At 39.7% G+C, this 15,113-nt stretch overlaps 1 protein-coding gene across 2 annotated transcripts in view; it reads left to right on the plus strand.

The window, feature by feature from the left end:
- The first annotated feature begins 2,866 nt into the window (after window positions 1-2,866).
- The window catches only part of negr1 (neuronal growth regulator 1), a 133,509-nt gene continuing 121,262 nt past the window's right edge, over window positions 2,867-15,113 (plus strand). For both annotated transcript variants that reach the window (XM_034147792.1, XM_034147793.1), the window contains exon 1: window positions 2,867-3,223. In XM_034147792.1, the coding sequence (XP_034003683.1) occupies window positions 3,051-3,223 (173 nt within the window). In that variant the 5' untranslated portion in view covers window positions 2,867-3,050. The remainder of the gene's footprint in view (window positions 3,224-15,113) is intronic.

Here is a 15,113-nt window from a genome sequence, read left to right on the forward strand (position 1 = left end):
GTCATAGAAAAAAAATCACAGCATCCAGTAATGCCCTTTTGTTATAATAACATTTAAATAATTCAGAACTGTAGATGGAAGGCTGTTCAACATCCAGGGTTATCATTTTACATTAATTAAAATACAGTCTTGGATATTAGCAACTAAACATTGATCCTTTTAATAGGGGATCAGTTATTCTTACTTTTTGTCCCCATGGATCTTTCGTTGTGTCCTGTAAACCTCAGGCTGCAGGGTGCATTTAATAGAACTGCTCAGCATTAATATTTTGGTGTTTGGTCTGATCGATTGGCACACTTCCCTGCAGGATGTCAGCCATTATCATAATACCCAACCAAATCACTGTTACAGAAAAATGACCATGCATTTACGTTCTTCAGGAAACAATAGCTTTCATTATGCTGCATTACTCAGGTTTATAAATTAGTCCCATAAACTAAGGTTGGTATTTTGTGTGAAGCTATATAAGACAGCTATAAAAGCCATAAAGGATATTTGCTGAGGCATTTTGCATTATGCTCAGTAGAGTCATAATAAGGCAGCATATGCTTCAGTGGTTTTTGTGACATCGTTAGCATAAATAATTAAGAAAATAACTGTGCTGTTAATGCTGCCTATCGTCTTAAAGACCAATATATCCAAAACACAAAAAGCTAATTTTCTTAGGTTTATGCTTCACCTGATAAAAATTACACTGTGTAGTAGTTTATATTTAAATCTACCAGTTGTCAAGGGATAACTGGTTTCTGTGCTATTTCATTCAATCACTTTTAAAGCAAATTGCATGCATTGATTTCACTGTTGCTTTGAAAAGACCGCTGGTTATGAAAACAGTGAAGAAATGTCTGAGGTATCCATTACTCAGAACAGCTCAGGCATTGTGATAGTCGAGCGCCTGATCTCTTTCATCTTGTTCATAATTCCTTAGGTTATTATGAGTCGAATATTAGAGGCTGCCAGTCTTCTCTCCCATCTGCACAGTGCACTAACACAAAATGGAGTTATTGTAATTATAGCTTTCATGCATGGGAAGGTTCATTTTAGGAGGTAACTTGAAGGGCTCAGAAAAAAAAGAAATCAATGTTGTGACTGACAAGTGAAGGATGGAAAATATCTCACTGTCTAAGCCCAAAACACCTCTGTCACAAAACCAGAGTGTAAGGGTCGGTATTGACGGTATTATCACAGCTATTAACAGTAGAGGGAGCTTCAGTTATGCAATTACGACAAGATGAACTTTTCAGTACCCCTGTATAATGCATGCTTGTCATGGAACATTGGATGTTGACTTGTTTTTAACAGTGAATTGTCCCCTCTGTATCCCAACACTTACTCTCTCATTCCACTGCAATAAACGATTTCCTCAGATAAATAAAAACCGAAGATGGAAAGGCAGCTCTCCCAGCACCCAGAAGGAATTTATGGGAGATCAAGACTCCTTTTCCGGTGTGAAACCAAAGGCAAGGCAATAGTCTAAAGCTTGTTTCAGTGTAAACAGTTCACAGGCACTCACCCCGTTAAATTTCCATGGAGCAGGTCTAGACAGTGCATCTTGATAACATCACAGACTGCAATATTCTCTGTGGTCTGTGATATAGGATTTTAAGATAAAATACCATAAAACTATATTGATCCTTTTGGGGAAATTATTAACAACAAAATATGTGAATAAAGTGGGACGGAGTGTTTTATAGAATCTGGAGGAAAATAATAGGATACTAAACCGAAAACTGATCAATAAAATCAGGAATAAAACAACAAAAATAACGATAAAACAACTCCATGGAATTGTTACAGGAGATAATATGTTACTTACTGGTTGTAGCACCAATATACAATATCCCTACATTTCAATTTGTATGATAACTTGTTGTGTAAAATCTTTAACTGAGTCAATTTTAAGCACATGCCCTCTGAAGTAGTGACAAAAGCTAACTGCTTTTATCTAGACTTTTCTGTTACTATTCTGTGAAAGATCCACAGGGAAGTTGTGTAATGTGCATAACCAGTCATGTGTCATGTGCAATAATTAAGAGGAGCAATGCCAACATGTCACCTCTGACAAATGTATGTCATTTCCATGGCTACGGCTGGACAGTCTGTTAAGTATTATGTAGGCTAAGTCAAAAGGCTTAGAGCAGCATGATACACAGGGCTACTGCTCTAAAACACATTTTGTATGTCCCCTGTGTCTCTCTCTGTGTGTGAATACAGTCACAGTTGCAGTTTTCCCAGCTAAATGAAATATCACTCTAATATTCTCAATATCTCCCAAAAGGGGCTTGTAATATTGTTTTAATTGTATTGCAGGATATTTTATTTATTTAAATTGTATTTAAAATTGCCCTTAGCTTACTCTCGTGGGCCACAAATGATGACATAACATGATGCACATTTCACTATATATTTTCTGTGATATAATGTATTTTCCAGAGTATTCCTGTTGTATGCACCACATTTAAATTTAAATTGCACTTTTACACTCGTGGGCTATACATGATGACATCAAATGATGCACATTTGAGTATATATTTTCTGTGATATAATGTATTTCCCATAGTATTCCTATGGGATGCACCTGCGTCACCATCAGTTAGCTCCATTTCCAGCAAATGCTCAGATTGTTAATTTTCTTATGGGGAATAAATAGGGGGTGTTTCTCCAGTCGATATCTTTAATTGCTCCTGGGTTGTATCAATACCTACTCGTTTTAACTGCTCCATCACCAAGCCACTGGGAACGGGTTGCCCGGGAAACGGCCGCATGGCAACAGGATCAGAGCCTGGGGGTTGTCTGCTTCTAGGTCTGCTCCCATTTTACATCGCGTTTCCTCACTAGATGGTGTGCAAGCCACTGGAGAGTACACTTCCCCGCACAGTGGGCTCCACATCCAGCAAAACAAACCTGGGAAACTGTACGGCGGACCATTTCTTTACGGGGCTCCGAGGAGGAAAAGTGTGGAAATAAAAACGACGTTTCTTTTTTTGAACTCCTTGCTTAATCGAGACAAGAAGACTTGGGGGGAAAAGCGGCAACACAACACAGCTGTCATGGACATAATGTTTGCGGTGCAGGATGCTTGTGTCTCTGGTCAGTGGCTAACTGCGATTATACTCAGCTTGTGCTGCTTTCTGCCGTCCTGTTTGCCCGCTGGACAAACTGTGGACTATCCCTACTCGGTGGAAAGTGTGGTCAGCAGACAAGGCGACACGGCTCTTCTGAGGTAAAACAAGCGAACACAACTTCACTTTCTCCCGCTCACACTCACTCTCTGTCGGGGGCTCTCTAAAGCTCTCATCCGCACACGCTCCTTAACACCAGTTAATCGTTTTAAACATGTCTCTTAACTACTTTTAAACGGGGTGTTCGCACAGCGCCTGCGATAAACACACAATAGGCCATTTCCCTCCATCCCGTCCTTGTTTTCGCTTGACTGGGGGTCGGTCAGTGCTACGCAGGACGCCGCTCCTGTGCAGAGGCAGGTGCAACGGCAAAGTTTTCTAACATACTTTCCCTCTGTGGACATGAGCTACCAGAGTTGTTGTGTTATTAGGTGTGCGTTTGATTCTATAACCTCTTGCAGGTGGGAACATGTCGCCTGAATTAACCAAATTAACAGCCCAACATAGCATATCGCTTCTTATATGATAGTCGTTCCCACATTTTCAGGAGCTGAAGATCGAAAACAGAACTATTTATTTAGTGCCGTCCTGACAGTTTTGCACAATGTAGTGTACAGTGTGATGTCGCAGTTTAAAAAGAGGCTGAAGAGTGTGTTTGTGGTGGCTGTTTATCAGAATCGAGTTATGGCAATGACGCGCTCTCTCCCCCATCCTCCCCTATCCTCCCCCATCTTCCCTCCATCACGTATGCTACGTTGCCAGATAGAGCTGACTCTTCATGCACACACTAACTGGGCATGGGCGTGGACTAGTGCACTTTGGGAGTTTTTGCACATTTTATTCTTAGCATATCATCACCAACAATGTCAAAATAGTTTACAGTACTTTCAATGCGAAAGTATCAATACCATTAATACTAGGAAAACACATCAGTGTAGTATATTTCAGTTATTCAGAGAAATCATAACTCTACACTAAACACATGAAAAAAAATGCAAATCTTTGAAAAGCTGTGATAATATCTTGTTCTACCAATATCAAATATCCGCTGTGATGGCTCTCAGAAAAGGCTGAGGGGGCAGGCCTGCCCCATTTCAATATGAATTGTGTGGATGTTGACTGAGAGATGCTCAGTGTGGCCCTGAATACAGAGCAGCTAACCGTCTAAAGTTCCACTCAGCTTGGCTTTTAGTCATTGTTGTCTCATACTTGATTACTGAAGAGCTGAATTGGTTCTGTGGCATAAGGTCATCATAAGTGGCTGTATAGAGATAAGTGTCTTACTATGAGGGTGGTTTAAATGTGTGGCTACTTATCATCACAGAATTACCTTGGCAACAGCTAAGGGGCGCTCACTATTTTTAACATGTTTCTAACCATGCCTAAAGGGCCGTCGCATCAAAGAGACTTACACCTCTGCTCAGACTGTCTCTTAAGAGAGGGCGTCTAATTCCCTGGTGTCAATCTGTGTCGGCTGTGATCAGTAGCAGAAGCTTTGCCTGAATCCCTATGGTTTATTGGACCAGAGATTATCCCTGGGCTATGAATCAGCTCAATAAACAAGTTGCCTCCCACCCCTTGAATAAGGCAACACTCCACAAGCGGGTCATCGCCTCAGCTCATGCCTTCTAGGAAATGGATAGGGAAAACATGTTCAAGATGCATCCATTACCAGGTTCTTACGGCTAATTAATGGTTATTCAGCACTCGCTATAACCAGTCATTGGCCTTTTCTCATTCACGTGAACGTCTCCACTGTGAAGTTATCACTTTGCTGAGCCCGCACCTGTTGACCTTATAGAGATTGCAAATCTCTTAAACTGTTCTCCTTGCCTCTTGAGATTGCATCCAGTTGCAAAACACTGTCATCACCAACGTGATAATAAAGGCCTACTGTGTCTTGTTTCAGTCATGTTCTCATACCACGAGGAATCATGGCTTAGTCTTTTCTTCCTTCTTTCTTTTTCCCCCCTGGTCTTTAGAGACGGGCATCAAAGCATGAATCATTTCTTTTAGCAATGTTGTGCAGAAAACAGTGCTTGTTTGTTGCATTTTGAGACCTCGGACTATTAGAAGGCAATTTTACTGTGGCCCTTAGCTGATTTCTGGCAAAAAAATGTGAGCACTTTAAAATACTGACAAACCCAGAAGCATGCAATTAGTCACTGCCTCTGGATTATGGAGTAGCTCCCGTGAGGTGCGTCCGCTGTCATATGTTCATTTCCCCCACCTCTTTAATTCTTAGCGCCGCATTACTGCTGCCCTGATTCATGTTGGACAGTGGGTCCACATCAATTAAATGATTTGAACTTCTTGAAAATGAGTAATGGTACGCATGTGCATCCTCACCCTTTTTATCTTTTTTGATTAGTTTAAAGCTAAGCCATTCAGCCTCTAACGATGGACCTTGTATTTGAAATGAATCCGGCTGCTGCTTCTACAATGTTTTTACGTCAGTGCATTCAAGTTATGCACGCATGCTGCATTCTTTTACATGCATGAAAGCTATGAGCTTCCATAGAGACCCCATTGTTTTAGATGAGCCACACATTCCTTTCTCCCCACATCCTTCTGCTGTTTTCATGTCATTTGGATTCAGTTGAACAAACCTCGACTCTTCCCAGTAAATGTCTCATCTGGCTATGAATTTGAGGGGGACAGCCAGATGAAAAGACAGTTCTCCATGCTGTCAGGAAACACACGGTATCAGTGGCAGCCTCTTCCACATGAATAAACAGCTGTAATCAACAGCAAAGAGCGAGTGCCTAGAAATGTAGTCCGGGCAGATTGAAATCTTAAGCATTTGCTGCTATCATACAGATGTCATTTGCAGTATTATTCTTAAAGTATGTTTGTCTTTTTATCCTGGTATTCTATGTTTTCCAAATGAATTATGTGTGGTGCGAGAGCTAGACAAAAGGTAAACTGATTGTTCTTTAAAAGTGACATTTTATATTTTTCAAAGGCAGAAAATAGGAACCAGGGAAATAAATAGGAGCAAGGCTGTACACGGCAAGAATAAAACAATGATCCAAGCTTATTTTCGTCATTTAGTTTGACAGTTGGCCCACAGCCACAGAATAAGGCCTGCACCACGGACCCTAGTCTCTGTAATGGTGCAAAATTGACCTGTCACTAGTTTGAAAGTCTGGTATTCGTATAAATCTAAAATCATTGCCTCATGTCAACAGACCAGTTGATGAAAATCTTTTCTGGCTGTACATGATTGTACTCGAGCTGCGTTTTTTTGCCTTATCCAGCACATAAAAAACACTGCCATGTATCATTTTCCTCAACTGTTTCACTATTATGGCTTTGAAAGGTCTTGACATTTTCTATAAGCACTTGAGCCAGAGACAACATCCAGTTTAAATGGCTTGGTGTGTCCCCCCCCCCCCCCCCCAACGAAGAGGCTGGTATAAGAAAAATATATCAAGTGTTAAAACTCCACAGGACACAATATGAAGAAATAATTGTCGACTATATCCTTAACACAGACCATAACCATGGCTGCCAGGCTCCTTCTGCATTTTTTGCATTTCATCATTTTTTTTTAATTAGGCCACAACCAGTTCTAAAAAGAATAGGCTTCTTCATCTCCAACAGCCTGGTTGGAGATATAGCATTTATAGTGTGCACATCAGTTAGCTGCCAGATATTCATGCATTCATTTGGGGAAAGCTACCTCTTCTGACATATTTGTAGGCACACCTGATTCTGTCAATGTTAATTAAATGCCAAAATGCCCTCGCCTGTTTGCTGCACTACATGTTAAGGCCCTGACACTAGGGCTGTCCCGAATACCATTTTTCGGGCTCCGGATATTCGGTAGTAATCAGCAGCGAACCGCTTCAACACATGTATTTCGGTGTATTCACGGCATTCATTTTGTTATTCTACAGTATTGTTGTTTTATAGTTATTTGTTAATGTAACCCAATTTGTGGTCTTTGAAATTGAAAAGGATATCGCATTGTGTTTGTTACTTTCGTTGCAGTTGTATATGTCTTAAGTAGTGTAATTTGGCTTGGCTTCCTATTTATGGACATGCTTTTATTTTGAAGGAGAGTTAGCGCAGTTGACAGGAAGTTGTTTTGGAAACAACGTGACGGAGATTAACGGAGAAAAGTAATATCTACATATAAAGACGGAGAAAGTAAACAATAACGTTTATGGTTAAGTGTTAGCACCCCCCCGAAGAGGCACAAGCTCTTTCGTTGATATTGGAGATTTCAATAAATTCAATTTGAAAAAAAAACGGGAAAAAAACGAAAAAACAAACAAAACGAATATCCGAATAACGAAATTGAAACCCGAATAGCACTCCAACGAACGAATATTCGGATATTCGGATATTCGGGTCCAGCCCTACCTGACACACCAAGCAGTCACCAGAGAACTCGCCGACGCCGACTGTTGCGTCGCCGTGTTCTCCTGCGTCTTGGCCATGTGTCGCACTGGAACACACCGCAAAGACTTCAGCCGAGCACGTACGAACTGCGCATGCGTGAGTGGCAATAACTCTCCTTACCAGCAGGCGGCGGTAGTGTGTATTCGTCATTCAAAAGAGGCAACAACCGGAAGACAGAGAAGAAGAACAGACTGCGTGATCTAAACAAACAACAAATAGCGTGTGCGTTCCATTTTCACTCTCGTCCATCGAAAACATGTTTCGTGCAGTACTGGAGCTATCAGCCATTGGAGTGTTGCTTGTGGAAGACATCCTCAAGCAACCGTTTCGCTTCTCAAGCACTGATTCGCCGACTAACGAAAACGGACGATTTTGGCCTGGTGTGTCAGGGCCTTAAAATGCGATCAATGTTGCTGTCAGCACAATGTTGCTTTGTTTCTTTGCTTTGTTGCACAGTCTTATGCTCATCGGGGTCCGGACATCTCAAGGATCAAGTGCCGGGCAAGTAATATGACCTCATTTCTGGAGAGTGAATAGATGGTATCATGATGCAAAACAATGGGCATGGGGGAGGGGCTCCCAGATGAAGTCACCCAGGCACAGATACAACTAACATTGAGAAACTCATGCTTTTTTTATGTAAAATAAATCTGACCTTTTCTTTGAAACACAAGAACGCAGGCGTATTGCTACCGCTGTGGGTCTGTGCCCTGTTGCCCAAGGGAAGCTGGATATACTAAAGTATTAATCAGATTCATTACTCTGGTATCCATCTTCAATTGATGTTCTTCAGTACAGCTGGAAATAAGCCAGTAAGGTGACGAGCCAGATCAGCGGCTGAGAAGTCTTTCATAGCGGCTGCCTCCTCCTTAAGACCTCCAGTTAACCTCCGCAGCAGCATCCACTTGAAAGTCAGAGCCTGCTGAATTGTTTTGAATTGTTTGATTCAGTTTGTTTCTGAAATGAGCCTTATCCCTCAAAAAAGACCAGAATTAATCTCAAATATGTGTGGCATTTTTTATTTTTTTGTCAAGAAACAGAAGGACACTTTCATGACATAAATCAAATGCTCTTTGGATGAAAATGAGCCATATGGTGTGGTTCACTCATCTCATTTAAAACCTATACACTGTATACAGAAAATCCAAACCAATTCTCTAGATTACTTTATTCTTGCTTCCTGATTAACACATTTTAGGAAGATGATAGAGTTTTTTAAGATAACCCCCATTATTTACCGCCACGTGTAACTATGTTTGGGTGCCAACATATGATGAAAGCCAAATGAAACTCTAAAACCCTCTGTAAACCATCTCAATGAATTCGATTTATATTCAAGTCAACCTATTGTACTTTTCAAAAATATAGCATTTCTATTTCTAGTATATTTCAATTAGGACTAAAGTGATTGAGTGCCCCGGTGAATTATAGCCTAAAAGGAAATGCTTTCCTAAGGAAAATATTTCAAGTGCAATAGATGCTATGCTAGGTTTTAAAGCGTCTTTCTAATATTCTTATAATCACTACAATTACAGGGGATAGGGAAAATGATTTAGGGTGGAAAATGGAGCTTTTACCCGTATCCAGCTGTGAGCTTCTACGTAATTGCAATAATTCTACAGAAAAATCTCAGAGGAGTGTTTTTGTGTGTTGTGAGAAAGCTATAAGCCTCACAATTAAACTTGACAGAGAGTGACTTGAGAGGCAATAACAGGTTATCTTTTGGCCAATTTTAAAGTGAGGTTGAAACAGAATTGTTTCTATCAAACATGTCTGTTGGGGAGATGTGTACTTATTATACATCATAAGAAGTTTGTCTTGAAAACAAGTTGCTATTTAAATGCTGCATTTGGCTGTGATTTGGCCACGTATTATTTACAAGTGCATCAGTGTGAAAGTCAAGCTCTTTAAGTGTTTGGAGTTTTTAACAGACTACTTAGGCAGATTGTCGACTGCATTGATTTTCAATATGGTAAATTAGAAATAAACCTGTTTCTGTGTTGAACAGTGTACAGCCTTTTCTGTTCTAAATCATATGCCAACGCTTCCTGTCTCTCATCACAGAGAGCTGCAACGATTCCTCAGAGCCCCTTCAATTACAATCCTTAATCAATCAGTTAGCATCTCCTTGTGTTTCATGATAATTAGTTGTGCTACTCTGACAACATGCATAATCTCATCTGGGCCTCCTAAATTGAGCCTGCTTATATACCAGCAAGTGTTATTATGCCTCTCATGTCAGCAGGTTATAGTCAAAACCTGCTGACATCACTGTTTGAAGCCTGTGTGATGTTGAAACTTTGAAACAAAGAGTGGAGGCGTACGGGTGGTACGCTGTACTTGGTATGCTGAGCATGAGAAACACCTTAACCTTTAGTAAGCAACTGGGAAACGTGAAACCACTGCAGGAGGCATCATCATATCTTCAGCTCTGTTTAGTCCAATGTAGAAAGTGAATATGTCATGCAATCTTGATTGACCAAGAACGCCATACATATCTCACCAAGACGATGTGTTTCTAAATGTTATAAGCCTATTTCCAATGAGTGTTGGTTTTGGAAGTGAGACTGAATCATCATCATCATGGGAGTTTTCCCCCTAGGATGGAGTGATTGATGTCATTATCTTCAATGTAAGATCTTTATGTGTGAGCATGGTCTGAAGCTGGAGGGACAAAAGGTAAACATTAGTTTGATCCCACAGGAGTAATAAATCAGAAGTGTTGACACGCGGTTGTCTTAGCGATGCCCTTCATTGAGTTAAAACAGTCCAGAGGGATTTCAGATCTTGTAGAGGGTATTCTCTTGTCCTTTAATGGAATTCAACATTAGCGTTGTATCTTAGGTTAACAGTAGAAACATGCATCTCCCTCTGGAACCACCATTTCAAAGTTGGAACAGTAAAGGTGGAAAGCATGCTATTATACTGAATGAGATAATGTGAATGTGGCATTCTTAAAGACTAGAATAATTTCCACAACTTCTGGGATCTGTAGTTCCTCTGATTAAAACGTATCAGTTTCTCCAATGAGTGCCACATGTTTCAATACAAATAAATCTTTATAATTACATTTCAACAGTCACTTAAGGAAATTATCCAAAATTAAGAAAGAAGTATTGACAGTATTTTTCGTAACACTTCAGTTAGCTCACTCATTGTCACCTTCCACGATGGCTGGAAACTCCAGCAGCCAAAGTAGATACATATTGTCATAATTCATTGGCTCGATGTTGGCATGGCTAAAGAATTTTAATTGGAGTCGCCCTGAGCAGGCTTTGGGTTTTGTTTTCTCTCTCTCTCTCTCTCTCTCTCTCTCTCTCTCTCTCTCTCTCTCTCTCTCTCTCTCTCTCTCTCTCTCTCTCTCTCTCTCTCTCTCTCTCTCTCTCTGTCATCTGCATAATGGGTGTGTGGATTTCAGACTGCTGTAAATATTTGTTGGAGCCGAGTAATTGGACAGTGTGCATCTGTAATTATTAGTAAATGGAGAAAGAAGCATTGGAGCAAATCAATATCCGTGAGAATACGGCTACCATTGTTCCCAGTGGGGTCAGGAGGTAAGGTAGCCGACGTGGCTTGCTCATTTCTGAAATACATAATTAATACTGTAAGGAATGTATGCCCAGTAAGTATAGGCCTAATTTCTTTACATGATGTTGCAGTACTGCTGGAATACTAAAGCATATGTACTGAAACGTTTTTATTTAGTGTTGTTGTTGAGGAGGGGGGGCCATGACAAATGGAAGTATTGAATGCCTCCTGTTACAAATGCCATGATTGATCGTCAGCAAATCGGACCTGGCTAAAGAGATTGTGGGCCATTTTTCTTGTGGCACTTTTACAAAGTGTGTGACACAGATGTAACCTACGCCATCTTAAATGTTAACAAGATAAAAATACCCGACCAGGGAATCAAGTTACAAACTCAATAAGACACTAGAAGAAGCATCATAGCAAAGCAGGGTAAGTTTGATAAGCTGGCAGGAGAGAGTGAAAAGAAAAAGACGGTATACCACTAGAGTATGACCATGATTTTATGAAGGCTAACAATATTTGTCTTTTTCAATGCTTCTCAGCTTCTCTATTCAGATTATAAAATGAAGCCTTGAATGTAGCGTGTGTCCCTTTGCATATGACAGATAGCATGAAAGTATTTGTTAAATTCAGTACATGAGTTGTTTTTGAAAGGCTAGACCTAACAATCATTGATGGACTTTTTTTTTTAAATGGACTTTTGACCAAAGACATAGTGAGATGAGTGGGTGAGCCATGCAGCCCTAGCTCTGTGTGTATCTGGCAAATGAGAGATAGGGTGGAAGATTGCACGCTATGTGTCTGTAAGTTATTAATAATAATAATTTGAATGTTAACATTATGAATGAAGCCTTGGCTATTAGGTTAAGCACTGGCAACAAAACGTGATGTGGGCATCTCCGGTAGATTCATGCAAAGGTTTTTCCCCTATGGCATGGAAAAGGTCCCAAACATTCATTTTTTAATAGCATGTTTGGTTATAAGTACTTAAAATGGGGTTAAACAGACCCCTCTGAAAGTATTCCGTTATTTTTGAGTGAAACATATTTTATTTTCTGGCTACAATAGACTGTAAAGCTCTTGAAAAAAGATTGACGAAATACATTTGCATTAATAGGCTGTCAGGCTTTGTCCCAACCACACCATGGCAGGAGGATTGACTAAATCTGTGCTAATGTTAAACAGTGAATTCATCAAATGATCTGTGAGACTGCCACTCATTAAGATTCTAATTTTAGACGCGAGGGGGGGGTTCGCTATTCATAATGGGACTTTGATCTCTCAACTTCCCTCGCTGCGTCTCTTCCTTTCCCTCCCTCTGTTTCACCTTCTTTTTACCTTGCTAACTCTTTCTCTCTGTTATTGTATTGCATATAAAGGAAAGTACTGCAGCCAAGCAAATGTAGGTGTGATCAGTTACTACCTTTAATTTAATGAGCTTTCCGATATCCTCTGTAAATACCTAGAGACTTGGTCGTGGCTTTGGTCTGTATAAAGCATACATGTTCTGTTATATCAAGCAGTCAACGGTGCTTCAACAAAGGGGTCCCAATAAATCAGAGATATGAAAATCAATTGAAGTCAAATATTAGTCCTTAAAGGGGACCTATTATGCAAAATCCACTTTTTGATGTCTTTTATACATAAACATGTGTCCCCTCAAGTTTCAGGAAAAAAGATTCCCTCACATTTTGTCCTGATCCATTTATATAAAAACTTGTCTGAAAATGAGCTGATCAGATTTTGGCCACTTTATGTTGTCATAACGATTTTTTGGCTTGTTAACCATTAACCATTAACCAACCAAGGTAACCCCCGCCCACCTTACCACCTGAGCACCATTAGGCGCTTTCACACCAAGTACTTTTCCCAGGAATAGTTCCCGGAACTTTTATTTCCTGGAACTACCGCTGATTCTGATTCTGATTCTGATTCTTCTGATTCTGATTCTTCTTCTGATTCTGATTCTGATTCTGATTCTTCTTCTTCTTCTTCTTCTTCTTCTTCTTCTTCTTCTTCTTCTTCTTCTTCTTCTTCTTCTTCTTCTTCTTCTTCTTCTTCTTCTTCTTCTTCTTCTTCTTCTTCTTCTTCTTCTCTTCTTCTTCTTCTTCTTCTTCTTCTTCTTCTTCTTCTTCTATCTTCTTCTTCTCTTCTTCTTCTTCTTCTTCTTCTTCTTCTTCTTCTTCTTCTTCTTCTTCTTCTTCTTCTTCTTCTTCTTCTTCTTCTTCTTCTTCTTCTTCTTCTTCTTCTTCTTCTTCTGCTGCTGCTGCTGCTGCTGCTGCTGCTGCTGCTGCTGCTGCTTTCTGCTTCAGCAAATACAATGGCGGCTTCACAAAAACCTTTCAGAGTTTTACAGGGCGTGGTTTGCAATTCGCCCAGCCAATCAGAAATTGGAACCTTTTTCTCCCCAGGAAAGAAAAGGGGTGAAAAGGTTCGCAAAAAAAAGTTCTAGTTACAGATCTTTTTGGTGTGAACGCAAAATCCCAGGAACTATCGGAACTATTCCTGGGAAAAGTACTCCAGTGTAAAAGCGCCTAATGTGTTATTTTTAACCAAATATCTCAGAGGGGCGTGGGGAGTGGCACCTTATTTTCATCTAAAGTAACAGACAGAGAATCAGCACGTTTGAAACAGGGCTGAAACAGAGGGGATTATGGGATGCTACAATGCAGGATGTGTTTGGTATTTCGAGCCAAACACTTCAGAGACATGTTTTGTATATATCTGAGACCTATAATATATTGATAAAAAACAGTATAATAGGGGACCTTTAAATGATCAATTATCTAATTTGAGACAGCAGCTGGTACCAATGGTACTTTAGGTCTTTCTCATTATTTCATACAGTCCACATTCAGTGCCTGTTTAAAAGAGTATCCGTTTACCCTGGTCTATTTCGTTTAAGTATGAACAAGGACTGCACTGCAGTAAACCTTACTATGATCAAATTCCATGATATTGGCACAATAAACTGCCTGGTAAAAGGTACTACCATCATGCTCGAGGTTGGATGTTTGTCCACATTGAAGTATTCTTATGTTGCTCGCACCTTTCGATGATATGAGCTCACTGTGTCAGCCTCAAAGGCTGGAAGTATTTGTAGCTGCTTCACAATAAAACCCTCACAGTGTTGACCTGTAAAAAGCTTTCATTGTGAAGCACTTGCAGAAAAGGTCAAGTTTTCATTACCAGAAATATGCAAAAGGCTTTGGCTAGTACTGTAGTGTTTCCCCCATTGATAAGGGTAAGTAAGGGCATCGTTTTGACAAATAAATAATACTTTTTGAGGAAATAAAGTATGATACAAAATCCTACAGCTTTTCATATACTTATAGTCCAATTATCCATATTTAAATATGACAGGAACCTAATTAATGAAATAATGATTTTTCTGCTACAATGACTTTGGGTATCACTATTTGTGTCTCTCCACTGAACCATCCAACCCTGGGGTAATGCAATATTTATACTCCAAAACAAGTATGCCTACATCATAATGTCTGATTATGTGTTGAGATAAAACAGTTATACTGTAGTCAATTATAAGTATTGATTGGTGGATTAACAGAAATGTATATATTTGATTTAATGACTCATCTGTAATTATTTATTCTCCAAGAAACAATGACAAACATTCATTTGTCCCCATTTTTTTTCAGTTTGACCTTAGTGGACATTTAATATCTCTAGGTTGTGAACTGTTTGTCTGACAGATTGGACATATTTTTTCTTTAATTTGTATTTATTGTTAATAACAAACACTTTTCAAAACATTTTCTGGACATTTTGTACATTAAACATTACATTGATTATTCAGGAAAATAATCCTCTGAATAATCAATAAAGATTATGATCTTGTATGTGCATAGAGACCCAGCCAGCTATGTAGCCAAGTTTCTTAGCAGCAGAATGCTCCTCTACTGGAGTTTCATACCCACAGAGTATGAGCTTGGCAGCATTAAAAGCTATGCTAATAATTCAAAAGCTTTTGGACCAAGAAAAAAGATAGCAATTCTCTCAAGAGATCTTTTACGTTTTCTTTTTAACTCC

The sequence above is a fragment of the Trematomus bernacchii genome, unplaced genomic scaffold (genome assembly GCF_902827165.1).
Source record: "Trematomus bernacchii unplaced genomic scaffold, fTreBer1.1, whole genome shotgun sequence".
Taxonomy (NCBI): Eukaryota; Metazoa; Chordata; class Actinopteri; order Perciformes; family Nototheniidae; genus Trematomus; species Trematomus bernacchii.